We start from the raw sequence: 23,186 nt of genomic DNA, 5'->3' as shown, positions 1-23,186 counted from the left end.
CAACTATATTAATCAGTTAGAATGGTTATTTCTGGTACAAAGATTGGAAATTTGATAGAGAACAGTTAGGTATAGGACTAGAACTTGGGCTCTGAAACTTGGACCACAGGCATGTACTCAAAATGTACCCTTCAGAAAAAGAATGTTTTATTTTTACCATTAAGGAGAGAGTAACAGTATGAATATTGTCTTCCCAGTTTAGCCATTGTCAGTGAGTCATCTTTTAGCCTGTATGTATACCAGATAAGTACACAAATGTATTTTCCTATAACTTATCAATATGCCTCCAAAAAGGAGTGCTGCAAGGTGTTGTTTTTTAAGGAGGCTGGTAAATTTGTTGTCTTTACTTTATAAGGTTTCATAAGTTCATAAGTAAAGCAACCTTTGCCTACTGAGAATAATCTTACAGAAAGAATCACTTTTACAAGTATCTTTTTATTGGTATGAAAGTTGAGAAGAGGGTAAAGACAGCAAAGAGTTGACTTCATAGGATTAACTGAGTAATAGAACATGTCACTCTGCAAGCTAAAGATCATAATTTTCCTCTTGCTTGAAATTGCATTTGACAGAGTCTTTAATTTCTGTTTGCTCCTGTGCAATTTGTTGGGTTTTATGTACCTCAAATATAAAGTTGCAAAACTATTTTTGCTTTTATTCACAATAACTTCATTGCTTTGTGGTTCATCATTCACACTTTAAAGTAGAAATTCTTTTATTAGTGGAAGATGTTTTTGGAATATTTTCCATATATTAAAATTTAGAATATATTCATTAAACAAATGTTTGAATTCCTATCATATTCAAGATACCATGCAAGCATTCACTATTCCCAGGTCTGATTTATTGCACATCACTTTCTAGTGTATTCAATTGAGTATTTTCAGACTTCATTTTGAGTGGATCTCATTATATTCAGAATGGGGTTAAATTATTCATGCAATCTACTCAATTCGTTTCCTTTTCTCATTAACAAGAGAATTTTCCTGTAGTTTAGAATTCCTTTTCCTGTGGATTTTCACTCCACAGTGTGTTTTAAGAATAAAGAATTCTAACTCCTAAATGTCTTCTTGTATTCTTATTATTTGCTCTCTGAGGGAAATGACCTCTCTTTCCAGCATGAAATCATTACATTTTTCCTTTGTTAGAAACTTTATGTGTTCAGGGACAAATTCTCTGAATTTTTGAGGAGACTTCAAAAATTAATTACTTATTGATGATACTATTCCTTTCTGATTCACTTGTTTCAGTTAAGTCTAGTGATTCTCTCTCAAACTCAAAGATTTTTGCTTCTGGAGTCAAAGGATCTGGGTTTGAATCCTACTTCAGATACATGTGGGATCTTGTTATTTAACCTCCTTAAGCCTTAGTTTCCTGCCCATAAAATGATGGGGTTGAACTGGATGTACTCTGAGGCCTCTTCCAGCTCCATATCCGTGATCATGGGCATCAATTTTGGTTTCAATTTTTTTTAATTTGGGATTTTTATTTTTATTTAAAGGGTTAAAATGGAAGATTATTTACCTTTTTTCAATTGTTCAAAGCCAAAAATGAGCCGAAGTCACTTTTTCTATTATTCTCTTTTGTCGGGAATCTCACTCACCACCTGCCCCTCAAAACTGTCATAACCTTTCAGCTGCTCATATTGTTATAGTCATCTAAATATTGTTTCGGTTAGAAAATTCACTAATTCCTTAGACTCAAAGTCAGTCGGTCGAACAAGCATTTCTTAATGGTTTATTGTGTGCCAGTCACTGAAGATACTGAAAAAGGTAAAAACAGTTCCAAGCCCACAAGGAGTTTATATCCTAGCGTAGGAGACAGCGTGCAAAAAATTAGGTGCAGACAAGTTCCATACAGAGTAAATGGAAGGCATTTTGAAAGGGGAAGACCAGTAAAAGTCTCCTGCAAAAGGTAGGCTTTGAGCCAAATGTGAAAGGAAGCCTAGGAAATGAAGAGATGGAGGTAAGGAGGCAGAGTGTAGCCACCAGGTATGGGGGACAGCCAGTACAAAAGCTTGGAGACTAGCTTGTCACCTTAGAAGAGCTACACTAGACCAGAGTTGTGGGCTCAGAGTATGTGTGAAGGCATGGGAAGTGTAAGTGGAAAGGTGGGGAGGGGCCAGGTTATGAAGAGCTTTAATGTCAAACACAGGCATTTATCTTTGATCCTGGAGATATTAGGGAGCCCTCATGGGGGGAGGGGTAGATGGAGTGTTACATGCTTAGTCCTTCACTTTAGAACAGTCACTTGGCAGCTGAGTGGAGAATGGTAAAAAGAAGATGAGTCAGGGAGACCAGTTAGAAGGCTGTTCTGATAGTCCTGGTAATGGAGCCCTGAATTCAGGTTATGGTTGTGTGAGTGGACAGAAGGGGACATTTAGGAAGAATGTTATGAAAGGAAAAATGGATATGATTTGGCAGCAGATTGGTTACATGGGGAGAGTGAAAATGAGGAGTCAAGGATGACACTAAATTTATGAGTCTGGATGACTGGGAATATGGTGGTGCCCTTCACAATAATAGGGAAGTTAGGAAGAGGGGAGGATTTGGGGAAATGATCATGAATTTTGTTATGAGTATGTTGTTTTAGGTGCCTATAGGACATTCAGTTTGAGATGTCCAAAAGGCAGTCAGCGATGCTGTAGCTCTGGCTAGAGGCTAGGTCCATATACATAGATCCAAGAATTATCTGCTTAGAGATGATAATTGAGTCCACAGTAGCTGATAAGCTAGCATGGGGTGAAGAAGATCTGGGATAGAACCTTGTTACATCCATGGTTGGAGGGCATGACATGAAGAAAGAACCAACAAAGTAAACTGAGGAGTGGTTGGACAGATAGGAGGAGAACCAGAAGAGAGAGTAGAGAGTAGAAGTCTGTGAGGGTCTTTTTAAAGCAGATGTGTCAAACACATGGCCATGTGGCCCACAACACTGTGGAGTTCAGCCAGAGACAGATTAAAATGTAATTCATATTTAGTAAAAATGAATAAAAATACAATGAAACATAGATAATATTACATTTTGAAAACTAAGTCAATATATGACCTGCAAGGATATTTATATGTGGTTTAGTAGACTCCAGTTCTATTTGTTTGACATCACTACTTTAAAGCATACTTGTAGAAAAATTGTCATCTAAGTCAGTAGTCTCTAAAATGTGGGTTGTGTACCCTCCAGGGGGCCATGGAATGACCCCAAGGGCTATGTGATCAACCAGTCAGAGGAAGTGAAGATGTTTCCTCATCACACTATAGTCAGTCATGTATATATGTATACTTATCTCCAACATAACTACACTAGACCCCTTCACCTGTTATTATTCAGCACTTCTCTCCTCCTCTCCTAAAACAGAGGTTTGACCATGTCACTTGCCCGAATTCATTAAACTTTGGCTGCTCTCTATTGATTCTAGGATCAAATTTCATCTTTATTTCAACCTTTTTAAATTTTTATTTTTATGTAAGTTTTATGAGGTACATCATTAGTAAAGTAGTGTCTATATCATTTATATATACATTAAGTAATTATATACATATTGGGTACACATTTACTGATGGGGGGTATGCAGTCCAAAAAAATGTGGAGATCTATATGACAGCATCCTCATCTCAAAGCAAAAAGAGGCGAGAACCTGGTTAAAAGGCCTGATCATTTGAACACTTTTCAAGTGACAACATGTCAATACCAACATCCCAAAATCACAACCTGTAATAGTAGTAAAGCAGAGATTTGAATCTAGGTCCTCTAACTCAAAACTAGTGCTCTTCCACTTCACCACACTGCCTCGTTAGAAATTTATTTTCTTAGTCATGACAGTTTGCAATGTAAGTCACTATATACATCATTGCTGTTTGTATTATTATTTTACTCTCTGAAATGGGCCTTAAATACACATTACAGTGCCTCTGAGTAATGAATGGGAGCTGAGAGGAAAAATGGTTTATTGCCTGAAGTCTGTTTTTTCCTTCTTGTGGTCATTCATTTACCATTTTCTCCTTTCTTGGCATTATGGTACCAAATTCTTTTTTTTCTGGGGGAAAAAAAAACTTTTGCTGTCACCAGGCAGTATTATGATTGGCTACAAGCAAATATTTGAGGCAGTGAATCATTGATTCCTGGATCATTTGTTTGAAGGAGCTAGACTACTGCTTTTCTTGGCTAAATGTTTCAGTGATGATCTATTTATGATGGAAAGGTCTATGGTTTGTACTGACAGCAAAATAAAAAGACTGCACTGCTTTAGGACCTAACATGTCTAAGGCCAGGCTTAAATTTTTTCCCAAAAAAACAAGATTCCATGTTTTTTTCAGTTATTCCAAAGCCCCAGTACAGAAATAGAAGAACTAATGTTTTCTTTTCTTTAAAAAATTAAAAACACTTCTGTAGTTTGAGGAAATAAATTTTTAAAAATCTTTTACTCTTAATTGTGCTTTTGACTTTATTACTCTCCTTCATAATAAACTCCGTAGGTCCCATATCACCTCCAGGATCAAATACAATCTTCTTTTCATTCAGTCTTTCATAACCTTGCTCCCTACCCCCATCCCTGCCTTTCCAGTCTTCTTATATACCTTATACCCCTCACACATGCACATATATTCTGGGATCCAGTAGCATGGTCTCCTTGCTGTTCCTTGAATGAGATGCTTTATCTCCCAGTTCTAGGAATTTTCACTGGCTGTCACCTGTACAAGGAATGTCCTCCCTCTTCATCTCTGCCTTCTGACTTCCCTCAAGTCCCAAATAAAATCCCACCTTCTACAGGAAACCTTTTCCAGTCTCTCTTAATTTCAGTGCCTTTTCTCTGTTAATTATTTCTTTTTTATCCCGAATGCAGCTTGTTTGTACATAATTATTCCTGTGGTGTTTCCTTCATTAGATTGTGAGCTTCTCAAGGTCGAAAATTGTCTTTTACCTTTCATTGTATCCTAGCGTGGTGCTGCCACATAGACTGTTTATTGATAATGTTTTTCCATAGTTTTGTAGCAGTACTATAAATAATGAAAATAGCACTGAAAAGCAGTTGAAATTTGATTAATTATAGTGACCAATCTTGGTCCAGAGAACTGACGAAGAAACACACTACCCTCTCAATTGAGAAGTAGTTGGGTGGTCTGTGGATGTGGAGTGTGTAGATACTGTCAGACTCCCTTTAGCTAGCTCTGTGTTGTTTAAATGTTTTTCTTTGCTACTAGGGAAGGTTGAACTGAATAGATAGGGGGCTGAATATTTTAAGGGAAAATGACAATTTAATGTGGTAACTAGGTAACAAAATGGGTAGAGCGTTGTTCCTGGACAAATTCTTCTGTGTTCAAATTCTGCTTCAGACACACTTTAACTGTGATCTTGGGCAAGTCACTTTACTTCTGTCTGCCTCGCTGCTTCCTCATCTCTAAAGTGGGGATAGTGATAGCATGTACTTCCCAGGGTTGTTGTGAGGATCAAATGAGATCATATTTATAAAGCACTTTGCAAACCTTGAAGGGTTATATAAGTGCTGCTATTATTTAAAAAAAAAAAGGAAACAAACTGTCAACAATATTCCTTTTTTATTTAAAAAAAGTAAGAAAACTATTTCCCTTTCAAACTGGTGGCAAAAATACTTATTTACAAAAAAATCTAGAGCAGAACCAAGAGAATGTTGTATATAGTAACAGCAATATTCTTTGAAGAATAACTGTGAATGACCAAGTTATTCTGAGTATTATAAGTACTCAGATCTACTACAAAGGCCCTATGAAGGGAGATGGTATCTACCCCCAGAGAAAGAGTTGATAAATAGAATTATGCATAGTATGGTTTTATATATATATGTATATATAATATATATACACACATGTACGTATACATATACACACATATATGTCTTTGTCAATGGTGGCCTTCTCTGGTGTGGGATGGGGAGGGAGGGAAGTAGATAATTTGAAGCTTAAAATGTAACCTCCAGAAAATTAAATTTAAAAAACATCTATTGCCTTAATCTGAACACCCACTCTATAATCTGATAATAATTCAACTTATGGTTCTGTTTATTTCTTTAAATAAAGATGGAAACCCCTTGAGAGCAGGGACTGCTTCATTTTTCATTTTTGTATTCCCAGTTCTTTGAACAGTGTGTTAAACATTATTCAGGCTCATTGAATTGCTACCCCTCGTGACTGTTGAATGACTAAGTACTGAGGGCAAGAACAGGGTCTTTTTCATAGTTTTATCTGCCCCCAGCTTCTATCATCAGGGGCCTATACATAGTAGGTTCTCAATAAATGTTGAGTAAATTAATATCGGGGTCTAGTACCTTTTTTGTTTTTACATTAATGTTCTGCCTTTACATATTCACAAGTAATACTAATTTCCAGTTCCACGCAACACTTATTTCTTCTGTTTTAATTGCAGTTAGGGTACCTTTTAGTATATATTGTACTGTGAGGCTTACAGAGGTAGCTCTGATAGTATTATTTTGTTGTGATGCTATATTTGAACAGAATTCTAAACATTTCATCCACTTTATCCAAAGCATTTCATTCATAGTCAGTCAGTTTAGAGGAGAGTATAACATTCTATAAAGGTATACAAAATAGAAAATAAAACTTGTTCTTTACATGAGGTCAGCAAATTTAATTTTTTTTGAATGTTTTATAGAATTTGTGGGAACTGGTACATAGAAATAGAAGGAAATTGAAATTATCAGTCCTTAAAAAATTCTCCATTTGATATGGCCTTCACAACTCAGAAGTAGCTCTGAATTTTAGCTGTGTAATTCTGGATTTATTAATAAGCACATCTTTTATTTGGTGTTTTTGAAAATCCTTTGAGTTCTCACTGAAATAAGCGTTGTTCAACAGATCCATTATTGAGTTGTATTTTAATTGAACTCAGAGATTTGACAGTGACTCTGGCAGTATTAATCAAATGGTACTTGGTGTTGTTTACTGGAACAACAGTCTATATCTTGCTGCTTTTAAAAGAGGATCCTGAGAAAGTGTTTCATTGAATACTTGTAAGACATTTGTAAAAATTTAAGATGAAATATGTGAAGTGTGTGGTTGAATTGCCCATACTTTTGTCTGCTCCTCCATTACTCTTAACCTTTTCTGTGTCATGGCATGAATCCCTTTGGCAGGACCTACGGACCTCTTCTCAAAATGTTTTCAAATGCATAGAATAAACTGTGTAAGATCCACAAATGAAACCAACTTTATTGAAATATTTATCAGAATGATTTTGTTGGTGTTGAGGGAGTTGGGGTTAAGTGACTTGTCCAGGGTCACACAGCCAGTAAGTATCAAATGACTGAGGTTGAATTTGAACTCAGGTCCTCCTGACTGCAGAGTCGGTGTTCTAGCCACTGCTCCACCTAGCTCCTCCTCAAAATGATTTTTTTTTTTAAAGCTCATAGATGCCATCTAAAGGTAGCAGTGCTTTTTTCCCTAACAAAATGTTCCAACTCTTTGGTGCTGAGTAAAACAAGAAAATGACATTATTTTCCTTTTATTCTCTCTTGTGCCTTTCTTGTCCTTTCCACTCTCATCAGCCTCGTTTAGGTCCTCATCTCTTGGGTCATTGTAGTAACTTTCTAACTGATTTCTTTGACTCCAGTCTCTCAGAAATCCATCAGGTAACCTTCCTAATGGCCAGGCCTAACCATGCCACACTCCTGTGCAACAGTTTTTAGTAGCTCTCCATTGCCTATAAGATAAAATTTAACCTGTTAATTATTTCTCTTTCATTCGGCAAGAATATATTAAATAAAACCTCTAACCTGGAATTTATGGCCATTCACAAGCTAGCTTCAGCCTATTTCTAGCCTTTTTTTCTTCTTTTTCCTTCAAAAAATTAAATGTCTTATTTATGCATTTTTAAACACAACAATCACTTCCCAGTAAACTTTCCTCCCTGATGTCATTCTTTACAGCAAATAAAAGACATTTGAGCAAAACCATCCAGTAAAGCAACTGGGACTGACAGTATGTAAGATTCCACAGCTGTAGCCTACCACCACTCTTCGGAGAGGAAGGAAATGTGTTTCAGTTATCATTCACTTTTCCAGGTTTATTTCATATTACATTCTTTCATACAGTCTGGCTTCTAGCCAGACTATAAAACTGTTTCCCCCATTCTTTTTTTGTTTACTTTCTGTATTCATAAAATTCTGCAAATCTGAAATACAACTCAGTCCATTTCTCTGCCTATTACAGTGTTTTCCCTTCCTTTAAAACACAGCTTAGATGCTTCCTCCTTGATTTCCCTGCAGCTGAAATTGATCTTTCCCTCATCAGAATTTTTAAATAGAATTTCATTTATTTAAATGTTTTCCACTTCTTAAAAATCTGCTTTCTCTTTCTCCCAACTCCTTGTTGCACTCTATCTCTATTAAGAGAGAAAAATAAACATATCTAGTCTAAGCAAAAAAAATTCCCACATTGATCATGTCAAAAAACAATTTTTTTTTGTCTGAATCTTTTAAGTCCATTATATCTCTTTCTGGAAGGGGGTAGCATGGAGTCCTCTGGTAGAATTGTGAGTCCTCTGGAATTGTGTGATTAGTCATTGTGTTGGTCAAAGTTCCTAAGTCTTTCAGAGTTATTTATCTTTACAGTATTGTTGTTATTGTATAAATTGTTCACTTGGTTCAACTCACTTCACTCTGAATCAGTTCATACGGCCTTCTCAGGTTTCTCTGAAACTGTCCCAGTCATCATTTCTTTAGCACGATAGCATACTGTTATGTTCATATACTTATTCAACCATTCCCCAACTCTTGGGCACCTCCTTAGTTTCATATTCTTTGCCACCACAAAAAGAGTTACTATAAGTATTCCTGTTCTCCCTTAGAGTTTATTTTGCTTAGGACTAATCCTCTTTATTTTCCTTTCTTATTCCCTTTTTTCTCCCCCTTTCTCTCCTGTTTCCCTGTCAAGTGAAATATATTTGTGTACCCTTCTGTGTGTGTGTTTCCCCACTCTACCCCTTTCATTATGTTTGTATAGAGTTCTATTTGTACCTTGCATGTATGTGAGATAATTTTCCTCATCCTTCCTCCAAGGTCTTCCCTCCAAGTTTATTTCCCTTCCCTTCCCTGTCCATTCAAGATTATCAACACACACACACACACACACACACACACACACACACACACACACACACACACACACAATATCAAAACACAACAGAACCATTCCCAGACCCTCTTTCTAGTTAAACTCCCTCTATGTCTCCTGATGATAAGGTTCTGAAGAGGATACATGTATCATCTCATATTAAAATATGAACAGTTTATCCTTATTTAGTCCTCTTGTGTTTGTTTGCTCATGATTACCTTTTTATGTCTCTCTTGACTGCTGTATTTGCACTTCAAATTTATATTCAGTCAGGAATGCTTGGAAGACCTCTATTTCATTAAGAGTTTATTTCTTTGTCTGTAGGATTATACTCAGTGTTGGTGGACAACAAACAGTCTTGGTTGAAAGCTTATATAGCCTTTGCCTTCTGAAATATCACGTTACAAGCTTTCTGCTCTAAATAGTGGTAACTACTACATAAGGTGTGGTCCTGACTGTGACTTATAAGTCCTTGAATTCTTTCTTTCTGGGTGCTTGTAGTGTTTTTCTTTGACCTAGAAGGTCTAGATTTTGATTATAATAATCCTAGGAGCATGCATTTTGGGATTTCTTATTAGAGGTAACCGGTAGATTCTTCCTGTTTCCACTTTGCCCTCTGGTTCTGAGATATGGACAGGTTTTTTAGGGGGAGGGGGTTGGGTTTGCTTTTTTTGTTTGTTTTTTAATTATATGTAGGCTCTTTTTTTGGTCATAGCTTTCAAGTAGTCCAACAATTCTTAGATTTTCTCATCTTGATCTGTTTTTCAGTTTAGTTGTTTTTGCCATGAAATACCTTACGTTTTATTTAATTTTTTCAGTTTTTTGACTTTCTTTTAATTTTTTTTGTTGTTATTGTCTCATGGAGTCATTAACTTCTATTTGATCCATTGAGATTTTCAGGGAGTTTTGTTGCTTGGACAAGCTGTTAATTCTCTTCCCAATTCCCTTTCCTTGTGCCACACTGTTAGTTCTCTTCCCAGTTCTTTCTTCCATAGTTCTCATTTCTTTTCCAGTTTTTTCTTTTAGTGTTCTGAAAGAATTTATTTAAAAATATTTTTTTTTCATTCCTTAAATTCTTGCTTTAGCTCTTCCAGGAATTCTAATTGAACTTGTGCCCCAGCTCTGTTTTTCTCTGAGGCTTTGCTTGTAAGTATTTTGGAGTCATTCTGTTTTTCTGGGTTTCTGTCTTAAGCATTCATGTCACCATAATAGCTCTTTATGGTGGGATTTGTGTTTGTTTGCTCATTCTTCTATCCTACTTCCAGACTTTAGACTTTATGATTGGGCCAGGCTGTGCATCCTTCTAGAGGGAATATCAGGATTGAGTTTGTGTAGTCTAGGGTCCTGATGCAATTTTCATAGGCTATTGAATATTGTGTTATTCTGGGATCCCAGGGCTAGCTCAGAGTGGGGAACTAGAAGCTTTCAGCGCTCCCCAAGTGATGTAATTCAGGGTAAAGTTTGATCACTGCCCTCCTGGTCTGAACTCTACATGTTCCTGACCTGGGTCTAGATCTGTGAATATACCTGTGGGCCTGCCCTTTTTGGAGTTTCAGTAGACTACTGCTGACCTAGCCACTATCAGACATCTGGAAAGCTACTGGTTCAAAGTGACAGAACTGCAGGCTCCCCTTTGATCTGAGTTTCCTTCTCTGGTTATTTCACTACAGGCTTCAGCCTGGGCTATACACAGCCTAGCCCATTACCTGAAATGCCAAAGTTTTTCTACATTCCTTTCTGAATCTGTGATCTGAAACTGGGTAGTGAGTGACAGAGCTGCCTATTAGCGCCTATTCCTGCACCCTGTGAAAGGTAGGCCCCTTTGTACTGGATCTGGGACCCCTTCTTGCCCTGGTACATGGCCTCTCCCTCTGCTAGAATTCTCTTTGTGGTTGTTCTTGTCTAGACGCTGTCCCCAGTGTCTAAAGATCTCTCTGACTGTATCTATCTATGCTAACCTGGTCAGGAAAAATGACACACTTTGATTTTTTTTTTTTGGTGAGGCAGTCAAGGTTAAGTGTATTGCCCAGGGTCACACAGCTAATAAGTGTCAAGTGTCTGAGGCTGGATTTGAACTCAGGTCCTCCTGACTCCAAGGCCAGAGCTTTATCCGCTGTGCCATCTAACTGACCCTTTTGATTTTTTTTTTAATTGAATTTCCCAGTCAGGAGGACTCGGTCTAGTGCAGGGGTGGGGAACCTGCAGCCTCAAGGCCACATGTGGCCTTCTAGGTCCTTGGGTGCAACCTTTCGATGGAGTCTGAGTTTTATAGAACAAATCCTTTTATTAAGGGGATTTGTTCTGTGAAGTTTGGATTTAGTCAAAGGGCCGCCCTTGAGGACCTGGAGGGCCACATGTGACCTTGAGGCTGCAAGTTCCCTACCCCTGGTCTAGTGTGTTTTCAAGATTTGTGTGAAAGAGTTATGAAGTAAAGCTCAGCTGTACTTCTTCCTGCTCCTCTGCCATTTGTTGACATATTTTCACATAGCTATCATTTCACATTGATGTGAACTGCAGGCAGGGCTACCACCACCCTTTGCCAAGTCAGTCAGTTAGTAAATATTTTGTTAAGCACTTATTCCAGAGAACGCCCTCCTACCTTGTGTCAAAAAAATTACAGCTAAGCAAAACAAGTCAATACGTTGGCCACATCTTTAAAAAGTATGCCACACTCTATACCTATAATCTGCCACCTGTTTGCCAAAAGGAGGGAAGCATACTTCACCATCAAACTTGTCATTGCACTGGTCAGAATTCTAATGTCTTTCAGCGATGTCTTCATTTCTGTTATTATCATTATGCAGTTATTATCCTGATTCTTCTTTATTCTGCTCAATTCTTATGATACAATACTATTTAATTACATACACATGCCACAATTTATTCCACCATTCTTTAGTTATTGATCATCTACATTGCTTCTAGTTCTATCTACCACTAAAAAGGACTGCTATAAATATTTGTTATGTATACATGGGAGCTTTCCTTCTATTTTTGCCCTTCCAAGGGCACATGTTCTATTGAGGTATTACTGGTTCATTGGGTATAAATAGGTTAGTACTTTTTAGCATAATTCTTGTTTTCCACAATACCTAGACCAATTCACTCACTGCTCTATCAACATTATATTAGTTATCATGCCTGTTTTCCTAGAGCCCTTCCAACATTTACTATTTTCATCTTGTCTTCTTTGCCACTTTGATGGATGTTAAGTGAAACCAAAAATTGTTTTAATTTTCCTTTCTCCTGTTAGTGCTTTGGAGCATTCTCCCATATGGTCGTTGATTGTTTGCATTTCTTCTTTTGCAAAGTGCCTGCCCATATCTTCTGAACCTTGTGTATTTGGAAATGGTCTTTGATCTTTTTTATTTGTTTAAATTCCTTATATTTCTTGGATGTCTTGGTGTCTTCAGCTAGGTAGCACCTTGGCTATAGTGTTGGGCCTAGAGTTGGGAAGACTTTAGCTCAAATTCAGCCTCAGCCAGTTACTAGCTGTGTAACCCTAGGTAAGTCACTCGGGTCCGTAAGGGCAGGGACTATCTTTTGCTTCTTTTTATAGCCCCAGTGCTTAGCACAGTACTTGACACATAGCAGCCACTTCATAAATGTTTACTGACTATTGACTTAACCTCTTTCTGCCTCAGTTTCCTCATCTGTAAAATGGAGATAATGATAGCACCTTCTTCCTAGGAGTGTCTTGAGACTCAAATGAGATACTAATAGTAAAGTGCTTAGCATGATGCTTGGTATGTAGTAGGTGCTTAATAAATTGTTGTCTCTTTCCTTCCATAATCAGAGATATTTGCTGTGAAGATTTTCCCCCAGGCATTAGCTTCTTGACTTATTCTAACTCTACAGTGTTTTCATGCAAAAATCTTTTTTAATTTGATGTAATCAAAATTATCTTTTTTTAAATAAACACTTCAATCTCATTTGGTTAAGAATTATCCCCTCCAGCCATGGTTTTACAAGATACCCCTTTCCAGTATCTTTGTTTTTTTAAAAAGAAGTGCATATCTCTTTGTCAGGTTTTTTTTTGTTGTTGTTCTTATATTCTTCATTGAATCACACTTGTGTACTTTTCTCATCCTCATTTTAGAGTGTAACCTCTTGTTGAGCAAGGTGCTGTCTTTTATCTTTTTAAAATACCATTGCCTGGAGAAGGGAAGTAGTCCTCTGAAGATGGGATTGGTCGCTATCGTTACACCAAATGGGTTTATTGTTTGTTGAATTGCTTTGAATTAATATGATACTTTTTTCATATAACACTTAATAACATTATGTTTCTTGACTTATTTCAAAAGAGATGCTAAGATCTCTTCCAGCTCTAAAGCTATGAAATTGTGTGTGATTTTCAACTGCAGTAATTCCTAAGATCTTTTTATTATTTGATGATTTCTTTTGTGATATGCCTATCTATTCTATTGAATGTTCTTTTATTGATTTAACTTATTCAGATCATTATCTGGTCAATAAAAACTGTAGCCTTGATAATTAAAAATCTGTTTTTAAACTATACTTCTTAGTTTGGTAGTTGAGATAATTTTGAGTTATTAAAGAAAGATAAGTGAAGATAACAATTCAACTCAGTACTTCAGCCGTGAAATAATAGTGGGATTTTTTTTTCCCACCATTCCCCTATAAATTATCAGTGAACCATATATACATATATGTATATGTATATTTTTTAACTTATATACATGCCAAATGTGGTAGCTCAGGCCTGTCATCCTATAGGCACCAGTATGGTGAGTCCTTTGACACAGGGGCTATGTAGGGAGGGGTGAGCCAGCCCAGGTCAGAGATGACCAGGTGAAAGCTTCCATACCTGTAAGTGATAAGATTAGCTGTACTTCCAGAAACTTAGTCTCAAAATTTTTTTAAAAAACTAAAAATTATGTGCACATATAGGTGACTTCCAAACACCATGAAACCCAAGTAAGCTAAAAAACCTGTGTAGCATGGTGTATTGTTATTTCCTTTATCTCTAAACATCTTCAACTCAGAAACTTTTTCTTTGCTAGGATGGCTTTAGAAATTGAAAGCAAACTAGCTTATTTTTAACAGATTCTAGTTTCTGCCTCCTTAAAAAAAAGTCACTGCATTTTCAACTTGGGCTCAGCCATTTAGTAGCTTAGCTGTTTTTTATTAATTAATTAATACTAAGTGCTGGAGTTAAAAACTAAATTGTAACTTTATAGCTTCCCTTGTTCTCTCCTCCTTCAAGGTTTGCCACTTCCTAGCCCTAATCTTATCTTAAAATTCTTGAATATTTGCCTAATATTTTGGCATTTGTTTTCCTTCCTTTCACTTGCCTTCCCATTCTTCTTTATTGATAGGTAGACTGAATTCCTACAGCTTGTGATTATGTATCTGTCATCGTCTCAGATGATGATGGTAATGATTTGGGAAGCAGTACTACAGCCCTGAAGCATTTGGAGATTACAATAGTGGATGCTGGAGAGACCAGTAAGAAACATCCTTCAACCTGCTGTACAGTGGTCGTGTATGTGTTACAGTTGTTGTTAATCACTGTAGTAGAATGCCACACCACCTTAAATGATACATGATACTAAATGTCCTGACAACTGGGAGATAAGAAATCTTGCCCCATGCAACAATGTATGCTCAATTCAGAATTCCCTGTTACATAGACCATCAAGGTCTGGGGTGGTCTCCTGTTGTAACCCCAGAAGAGCTCCATGTATTATTGCCAAACTTTTGAGAAATTTGAAACGACCTATCTGGCATATGTTTCTTCTCCTCAGGTAAAGAACTTCTAAAGTTAAAGAACCAGGAAGAATGATTTTAAATAAATACTCCGTTGGCATATTGGCTTAATTTACTGACAAGGTGCAGATCTGTCAGAAAATCTTGGATTTTTTGCCTTTATAACTGATGTATTCCATCATTGTCCTCTTGTCTACGAGCCAGCCAGCTGACCTGATCTATGGGAAGAGCCAGAAAGGTTTGCTTTAAGTGTTTATCTTTCCCAGCTGTCAGCCCAATCTATGAGATCAATAGAAAGCCATAGCAGGGACTCCAAACCTCTGTTTTATGTCTCACCTGGCCCTTAAGTCTCTTGGTATTCTGTTTTCTTGCAAAAATAACACGTTGTCCAAATAGCATTACTTAGACTGTTAGAAAAGAGATATCTTTTCTACCTGAGCCCTTCATCCTTAGTATACCTCAGGATTCTTCTAGTCATGTGTTTTAAAAGCACAAATTGGACATTGATGGATTGCCAGCGATTATGAACCCATAAGGTGCTGCCTTGTGGAGCTGATCTAACCCCTTTTGTCTCTGAAGAACAGAAGTACACCATTGTTGGGGTTTTTTTTTCTGTGATCCATTATTTAATCCAGCACATACTTATTTATTCAGTGTCTGCTTAAGCAAGGCACTGGTAATACAAAGGCAGAATGAAAAATGATCCCTGCTCATTATGATAATAAACTAAGTTATTTACTGTTACTCTCTATCCAGGCTAATAAAAATATTTCTCCTCCTCATCTTGTCAAAGTACAACTGCTTAAACTGTTGGGTGCCTACTACCTACCATGAAATATTCCATATTTTTCTGGTCTCTCAAATGTGGCCATATTGTCTCCTTTTTCTTTCCAATGTCTCTCTAAAATAAAGGTTCTTAATCTGGAGTCTGAGAACTTCATATATCTCTGTGTGTGTGTGTGTGTGTGTGTGTGTTTTAGTATAATTTGTTTCCTATTTTATTTTATGCATTTTAAAACATTATTCTAAGAAGTGGTTCATAGGCTTCACCAGACTGTCAAAGGGATCCATGACACAGAAATACATTGTGAACCCTTGCTCTCGAAGCTTACTGGTTTTTATCTGTTGTATGAAGTCTCTGGTTCCATGATAAAGATAACTAACTACTTGTCTTAAAATTGCCGGCAAGGAAGTTGGTACATCATCCTAACTTTTCTGCAAAGATGCAAATACAACAAAAACAACCTCTTATTGTGTAAATGTTGCTTAATGGCATAAAACAGAAAAGTATGTTTCCAGAAACAGATTCTTGTTTACCTGGCCAAGAAACTCTCTCCAATACCCTTTACTGTAAATTACTAATAAAGCCTGCAAGTTGGGTTGTCTAAGCAGTTTAGCTAGTTTAATCTGGGTTCTCATCCCCTCTAATCCTTTTAGAGTTATGGACTGAGTAACAATAGTTTGCCTGTTGATCTAGGAACAATAGACAATCTTGAGAAGATATTTTATATAATTCCTCCTCTCTCCAAAAAAGAGAGAAAATGACCTGATTATAAAAAGAGGTTCCCCATTTTTAATAGGGAAGCAGTCTTTTAGATAATTGCTTATGTTTTTTCTAATATAGTATTTCTACATAGATAGGGAGGAGGAACTCTTTAAGTTTGAGGCTCACATCAGTAGTCTTTCCAAGCCTTACTGAACTAGGTTATGGGTTACTGATCAACTTCTTGTAATGGAAATAAGTAAAGAGTTACTGTTTCACAGTTAATTACTTTCCTGTTATCCAAACGTATCTTTTTGTGCTGGTACCACTGGGGGGGAAATTGCCAAAAAAATGAACTAATTTTACTTCTGAAGCCTCTAAAATCAGGGTTAGGAGAAACCTTAAGTAGATTGGTGGCTAAAAATCCTCAACTCCTTTAACTGGTTTTTTTTTAATTTGTTTTTTAGACCTGCTTTTGGATGATCAGGGTTTATTTTAGGTGATAATGTTGGATACCGAATTTACTACTTCCTTTGGATTCCAGTTGTTGATAACAAATACGATGCTGATACCTCAGTTCAAGATTATGAAAACATTACTTGGAAAACTTTCTCAATGATTGTCTTTGCTTGGGTTGTGTTTTATGCTAGCAGAAGCCTTGTACAAGGTTTGCTGCTGACTCTAGAGCAGCATATATCAAGTTTTCTGGGAACTTTGGGAGCCACCAACATGGGCAACTCTTGTATTTGTCGAGATGATAGTGGCACAGAAGATAATGCAGAGTCCCAGCATCAGCAGACTGAGAACAGTATAATACCAGCAGCTGAAAACAGAAGCCATCCAAGGGACCCTGTCAGACCACCTAGGAGAGGTCGAGGACCACATGAGCCAAGAAGAAAGAAACAAAATGTAGATGGTTTGGTGTTGGACACGCTAGCAGTAATTCGGACACTTGTAGATAAGTAAGTACCCATCTACCAATCACTCCAGCTTTAAAGAAAATTTTTCTGCTAGGAGCTGCTAACAGTTGGCTTCGTCTTGTTTTACATGCTGTATCAGGATATATAACAATGAGCCTTGTACTTTTAGGAAAAGGGAGGATATTTTTGTTGGTATCCTAATGGCAATGTAAATTATATGGTTTTGTGTTTTCACTTGCCAGCATTGACTTCAGCCTAAATTTGTCTAAACATTATTGTAGGATGAAAACACTAATTAAAGCTCTGCTCTCCATTAGTGGAAAAGTAGAAGACGAGCAAGTTTGCTACTGGTAATAACAGGAAATAATAGTTTCAGAAGATTCATTATCATTAGTACTCTGTCATCCATTCCACTGACCAGAGATTCAAGTTGTCTCCTAACAGAGAGCACATGTATAATTATTAGGTTTAAAGAGTATATCTTTAACTTCCTGAAAGAATAGACTGAGTAGTTTTCATCTTTTTTCCTGTATTTTCCACCTACGTCCTTTGCAAATATGTTTGATCTGCTTGTGAATGAATGCAGGCAGTGAAAACTACTACATACGTGCTCCATTCTAAGAAAACTAAAGTCAGCCTAGAATGGTGGTGGAAGGAGCATTGGATTTGGAGTCAGAGCATCGGGGACTGAAGCCCAGCAAAGTCACTCACTACCTGTTTCCATAGGAGGTAGCGTGCTGCAGTAGAAAGAATACTGGTTCTAAAATCAGAAGACCTGGGTTCATATCCCACCTCTGATGTTTACTACTTGTGTGACCCAGGCTTCACTTTCATGCTGTAAAATAAAGAGGGTTGATTGGTTGGTTAGATGACTTCTGATATCGTTTCCAGCTCTAAGTCTATGATTCTATGAAAATTATGGAATTGGATTATATTGCTAGTAAGGTTCCTTTTAGCTTTAACTATGATCTGTAATCCCCTGAAAATTCAAATCTACAACAATCTAAATGTGAAAACAGCCATATAAGCGATAAGAGTCGCATTAAAAAGGATTCTGTATTTTACAGAATAAAGCATTCCTTTAGGATTTTTTAAGTGCATGTAAATTATCTTTTATTTATAAAAGTTCATTTTGGAAAAAAATTTCTTTTTGTAAACAACTTTTCAGACACACATTGAATGTAACAAAGAAATGACATTATTTTCTGTTTTTATATATTGATATACTGGAAGTTTGGTGTCATTACTACTGCAGGGAAATAAACTTTTATTTCACATTTTTCCCTGGGGGGGTTGGGGAGAGACAGACAGACAGACAGAAGGAATTTGTGGGTATATGACCGGATTGGCTTCCACACAAGTCAGCAATTTTATTAGGGAGAAGAAAAAATAACTTTAGAAGTAGCCATTGGAGGAACAGTGAGATCAAAATGCCTTTAATGATGGTATACGTCCGAAGAAGTACATTTTAACCTTAAGCTAACTCTAGTAGCTACCATACCACAGTTGAATATAAGAGGGTGAGAGTTTGCATTATTATATATAAAATCCCTCTCTACAGATATAAAAATAACTGGGAGTATATAGAACTTCTGTTTTGAAGAAGTCCAACAAAATATTGAGTTTTTGAATCATCCAGGGTAGTAATTAATTTTTTAAAAGCACCATTTACTAGGCTATAAAATTATTATGAATGGTTATGCTAAAGAAATAAGGGAGTAAATAGCAAGCCAAGTTAATTGCAACCCATTGAAAAAGCAGGTGCAAAGCAGTTTTTGCCAGTTTTAAAAAGAGTGATTAATGGAATAGCAGTGGGTAGAAGCTTTATTTGCAAGTCTCCAGAAGGTATCATCAGTAATGAGTATGCTTTTTGTGAAAGTATGGAGTTTACCACTGTTTATTTAAATAAGACAAGTGGAATATATTTGAAAGCACAGTAAAATCCTCACATTAAACAAAGGCAGTGGAATCATAGAAAAGGAAAAGCAAAAGCAGACATGGAATAAATGGATACAGAATACTATGAACAAATATAGTGTAACACTTTAAATCGTTTTATAGACCTGGAAAGACTTTTTATTCAATAGTACTTTGAAGAGGAAGACAGTGGCCTCTTATGAAGTTTAATAGGGCCCTTGAAACAAAACTTATAACAAAAAATAATAGGCTCAGAGAACCTAGTAGGAAGTTTTTTTTTTCTAAAATTAGTTCCTTCCCTTACTGCTAAAGCAATTTTTACTTCATCCTTTCTCTACGTGCCTTTCTTTATTCAGGAAAAGAATACCTTTGATTTGTCTAGAGAAGAACACAATTCTTAATATTACATATTAGTAAGAGCAAATTTGGTAGAACCAAATGCTGCTTTTTTTGGTCATAATTTTTTTCTCATTTTCTTTATCCCACCTTGACTTTGAAACAGCTGACCATTGTTAGCATGTGGCTCTGCTTCTAGCTAAATTTCTTTTCTTAAAATATCATTTTCTGCTGTGTGTGAAAAATTAAAATAAATTTCCTTCTTGTAAGGACCACCTATGCAACTTTAAAGTTTGGGGTTTTAATCAAAATTTAAAACTTTTAAGTTTTTAGTCAGAGTTTAAGATTATTTCACCTTAAATCAACTGTGGAAAATAGCCAATTAAGGCTGCCTTTTTACTGAATTGATTATTTGTTCATGTGTTTGGGCTTGATAAAGGTGTGTAGGTGGATAGACTTGGAGTATTTGTTAATGTGACAACTTTAAACTATTTACTGGAATGTGTTTGGGAGAAAAAGATCATTCTGTTTGCTTAACCATTTTATCCATCTTGGAATTTAGGTACTTGTGTAGAAATTCTACTGAAACTTCTAAGTCAGGTCATTGCGTATCCACTGATTTGAACTTCTGTCCTACTTACTGGCCTCTCATCATTGTCTCTGATTTAGCTTGTTTTCTTTGTTGTATAATTAGACAGAAAATGTTTCCAAGGAACTTAACAATAAATAGACATCCATACAGGATTTCAGTGGGTAATAACCTGTTGTGGCAAAAACACCAAACCAAGAATTTGTAAATCTGGTTCCAGTCTCTACTGTGCCATTAATTACCTCTTTGACCTTGAGTAAGTCCCCTCTCTGGGCCTGTTTCCTTATTTGTAAAATGAGAGGCTTAGCCTAAATTATTTCTAAGATGCTGTCCAGCTGTAAAATTGTATCATTTACTTTCTTCCATGGAATCTCACCTTCCCTAACTTGCCACACTTCCCTTTTCACATCTCTTTTATTTGCCTCTGATAAGCAGGCTGGTTCTTTCTAGTCACCTTTTCTTTTACAGCTATAGTTTGATTCCTTACAGTTTAAGGTTTCTTGACTTGGACTAGGTGAGCTCTGAGGTCCCTTCCAGCTCTAAATCTTTACTCCTAGGAGAAATTTTTCAAAATTACAAATTCCCAAAATCTCTAGAGTTAGATGGAACCTCAGACCAGCTGGTATACATGAATAGAAATCTCTGTAACATCACTGACAAATAGCTATCTAACATTCATTCGATTACCTTCAGCAAAGGGGGAACCTACTACTGCCTTAAGTTACCCATTCTACTTTTGAACAGTTACAGTTATTACTGTTTTCTTTCTTTTGTGAGGCAGTTGGGGTTAAGTGCCCAGAGTCACACAGCTAGTGAATGGTATGTGTCTGAGGCCAGATTTGAACTCAGGTCCTCCTGACTCCAGGGCTGGGACTCTATCCCCTGAGCCACCTAGCTGCCCCGACAGATAATTAAGAGTTTTTTCCTCATATCAGACTTACATCATCCTTCCAACAATGTCTACCTGGTGCTTCTAGTTTTACCGTTTCAAGCCAAACAGAGCAAGCCTGATCTCTTTTCTATATTATCAGCTCTTCAGCTACTTGAAGACAGCTATTATGTTACTCCCAAGTTTTCTTTTCTCTAGACTAAATATCCCCAGTTCCTTCAACCAGTGCTGGCATGGGATAGTCACCAGTCCCCTCACCATCCTGTTTACCTTTCTCTAGATATTATTAAACTAATTGAACTAATTGGCAAACTAATTGGGCCTGCAGTATACTCAGTGTTTATCTCATACAGTGCTTGTGACATTGAAATATAGAAAATATCACCTAGGCATTTGTCCCATCTCCCAAGCCCCTGCTTGATTTGCTAGGGCCTACCACTTATAAGTTCAGATAGCTGACTGACTGTGTCCTTCAGAAGGATATTCTGCAAGGTTGTTTACAAGGATGTTCTACAGGTTGAACTGTGTCAACAAACGAGTAAACCAAAGTGTCTGAAGGGACCAATTGGGTGTTGCCACAGCCTCCAAGAGAAGTATAAAAACTCAGCTGAACAGTGACCTGGTGAAGCTGTTCAGCCAGAGATCACTGACCTTTGTGATGCCTGGTCTGGAATCCTGATCAATCTGAAGCTGACTACATCTCCAGAGACAGGTGAGCTGGAGTCTAAGACTGCTGTGCAGAAATTCTCCAGCTAAGAACCATCTAAGAGAGATATTGTCAGGCCTACCATGAGAATAATCACTTCATAAGGCAACACAAGTGACATCTTTTCACCTCTGTATGGGCTTTTGTACTTGTCCTACTGTGGCCCATCCTGGTTGTATTGGTAGGATCTCAGTACTTACATGGGTTGTACACTCACTGTTTGGTATAGCCCATCTTTGTAGTTCTAATAGCTGCTCAGCAGTATATGGACACTATACTTGTATCCTGTTTCCATGTATATATTTATACTTTTTGGGTCCATAATAAATTCTTCTGGGATTCAAAGGTGAATCTATTATTTTTTATATCATAAACCTAAATAAGAACTAATGAAACAAGGCAGACATACTCTATCAGTGTTCTTACTAACATGGCATCCAGAACTGAACACAATTCTCACTTTTTATGGATGGCCTCTTTCTACCAGTTCATGTCTTTTCAAACAGAATATTTCTTTTAAATCTTAGAAAGTGCAGTCATCACTATTTCAGTATTTTCTGAAAGGGACCTATAAAACTAAATAGAAACAATAATAATTATGAATTTGTATTGAACCTTACTTCTTCCCCTAGCACTTCATTTAGGTTTCTTTTTTGTCTTCGTAAGAATCTCTACAAGGATGTCATGAAGGTGACATTTACCTTCCTGAGGTTCAGAAAGGTTAAATGCTTTGCCAGTGTTCCTTCCATCTAATGAGATTTCATTTTATAAATGTTCATTTCTTCTTATTTTGGTTGGTTGCCATCATGGGAAGACTGACTTTACAAAACGGCCACTTAATTGTGAGCATTGGTCCTTCTAGGTTTGTAGCTCATGGTTTCTTGCCTTCCTTCCTCTATATTCATTCACTCATAGACTCCTCTTTCTCCTTCCCACAATTGAATTTTAATTCAAAGCTTTCATTTCTAATTTTCACAAGCTTGACATTTTAATTGTCTATTTTTCAGTGACCAGGAACCTCCTTATTCAATGATCACATTGCACGAAATGGCAGAAACAGGTATCATAATGCTTTTTGTTCAGAAAGAATTATTAGCATAAAGAAATGCTCTGTTGATTTTTTCCAGAAAAAATAAGCAATTATTCATGTAAAATAGTTCCTATTTGAGAAATTTGAAATGATAACATGTAGTTTTGGTGTACTAAATGTGTGTGTTTTAAATACAGTGAAATTGAACAGTGTCCACATGCAGTTTTCCCCCCCAAACATAATGTTCTCACTTGCTTTAAATATATTATCTCATTATCAAATGAGAATCATTTTGTAGGTCTCAAAGTGCTATATACTATTATTATTACTGTTATCTCATATATAATTTTTAAATGGCTCTGAGTTTACAAATTCCTTCTCCACATATTTTCTTCCCTCCTATTCCCTGCCCTGCAGACTGAGTATAACTACTATGCTTGAATATCTGGTAGTTACACTAATCATTTCCATAGCTATTCTTAATTTTT

The 23,186-nt window shown here is 36.6% G+C and overlaps 1 protein-coding gene across 5 annotated transcripts in view; it reads left to right on the top strand.

Moving 5' to 3' along the window:
* RSPRY1 (ring finger and SPRY domain containing 1) overlaps positions 1-23,186 on the top strand; it is a 62,730-nt gene that overhangs the window by 4,289 nt on the left and 35,255 nt on the right. Inside the window, exons 2-5 of one of the 5 annotated variants that reach the window (XM_020965687.2) lie at positions 14,438-14,567; positions 14,867-15,066; positions 16,779-17,273; positions 22,676-22,728. In XM_020965687.2, coding sequence (XP_020821346.1) covers positions 16,927-17,273; positions 22,676-22,728 — 400 coding nt within the window. In that variant the 5' untranslated portion in view covers positions 14,438-14,567; positions 14,867-15,066; positions 16,779-16,926. Of the gene's footprint in view, positions 1-14,437; positions 14,605-14,866; positions 15,067-16,778; positions 17,274-22,675; positions 22,729-23,186 lie in introns of all 5 variants that reach the window. The other 4 variants (XM_020965686.2, XM_020965689.2, XM_020965688.2 and 1 more) reach the window with 4 other exon arrangements.

Source organism: Phascolarctos cinereus, unplaced genomic scaffold (assembly GCF_003287225.1).
Source record: "Phascolarctos cinereus isolate Bilbo 61053 unplaced genomic scaffold, phaCin_HiC Scaffold_2;HRSCAF=192, whole genome shotgun sequence".
NCBI lineage: Eukaryota > Metazoa > Chordata > Mammalia > Diprotodontia > Phascolarctidae > Phascolarctos > Phascolarctos cinereus.
Note: the sequence above shows the minus strand (reverse complement) of the source record. Positions and strands in the feature narration are given on the sequence as shown.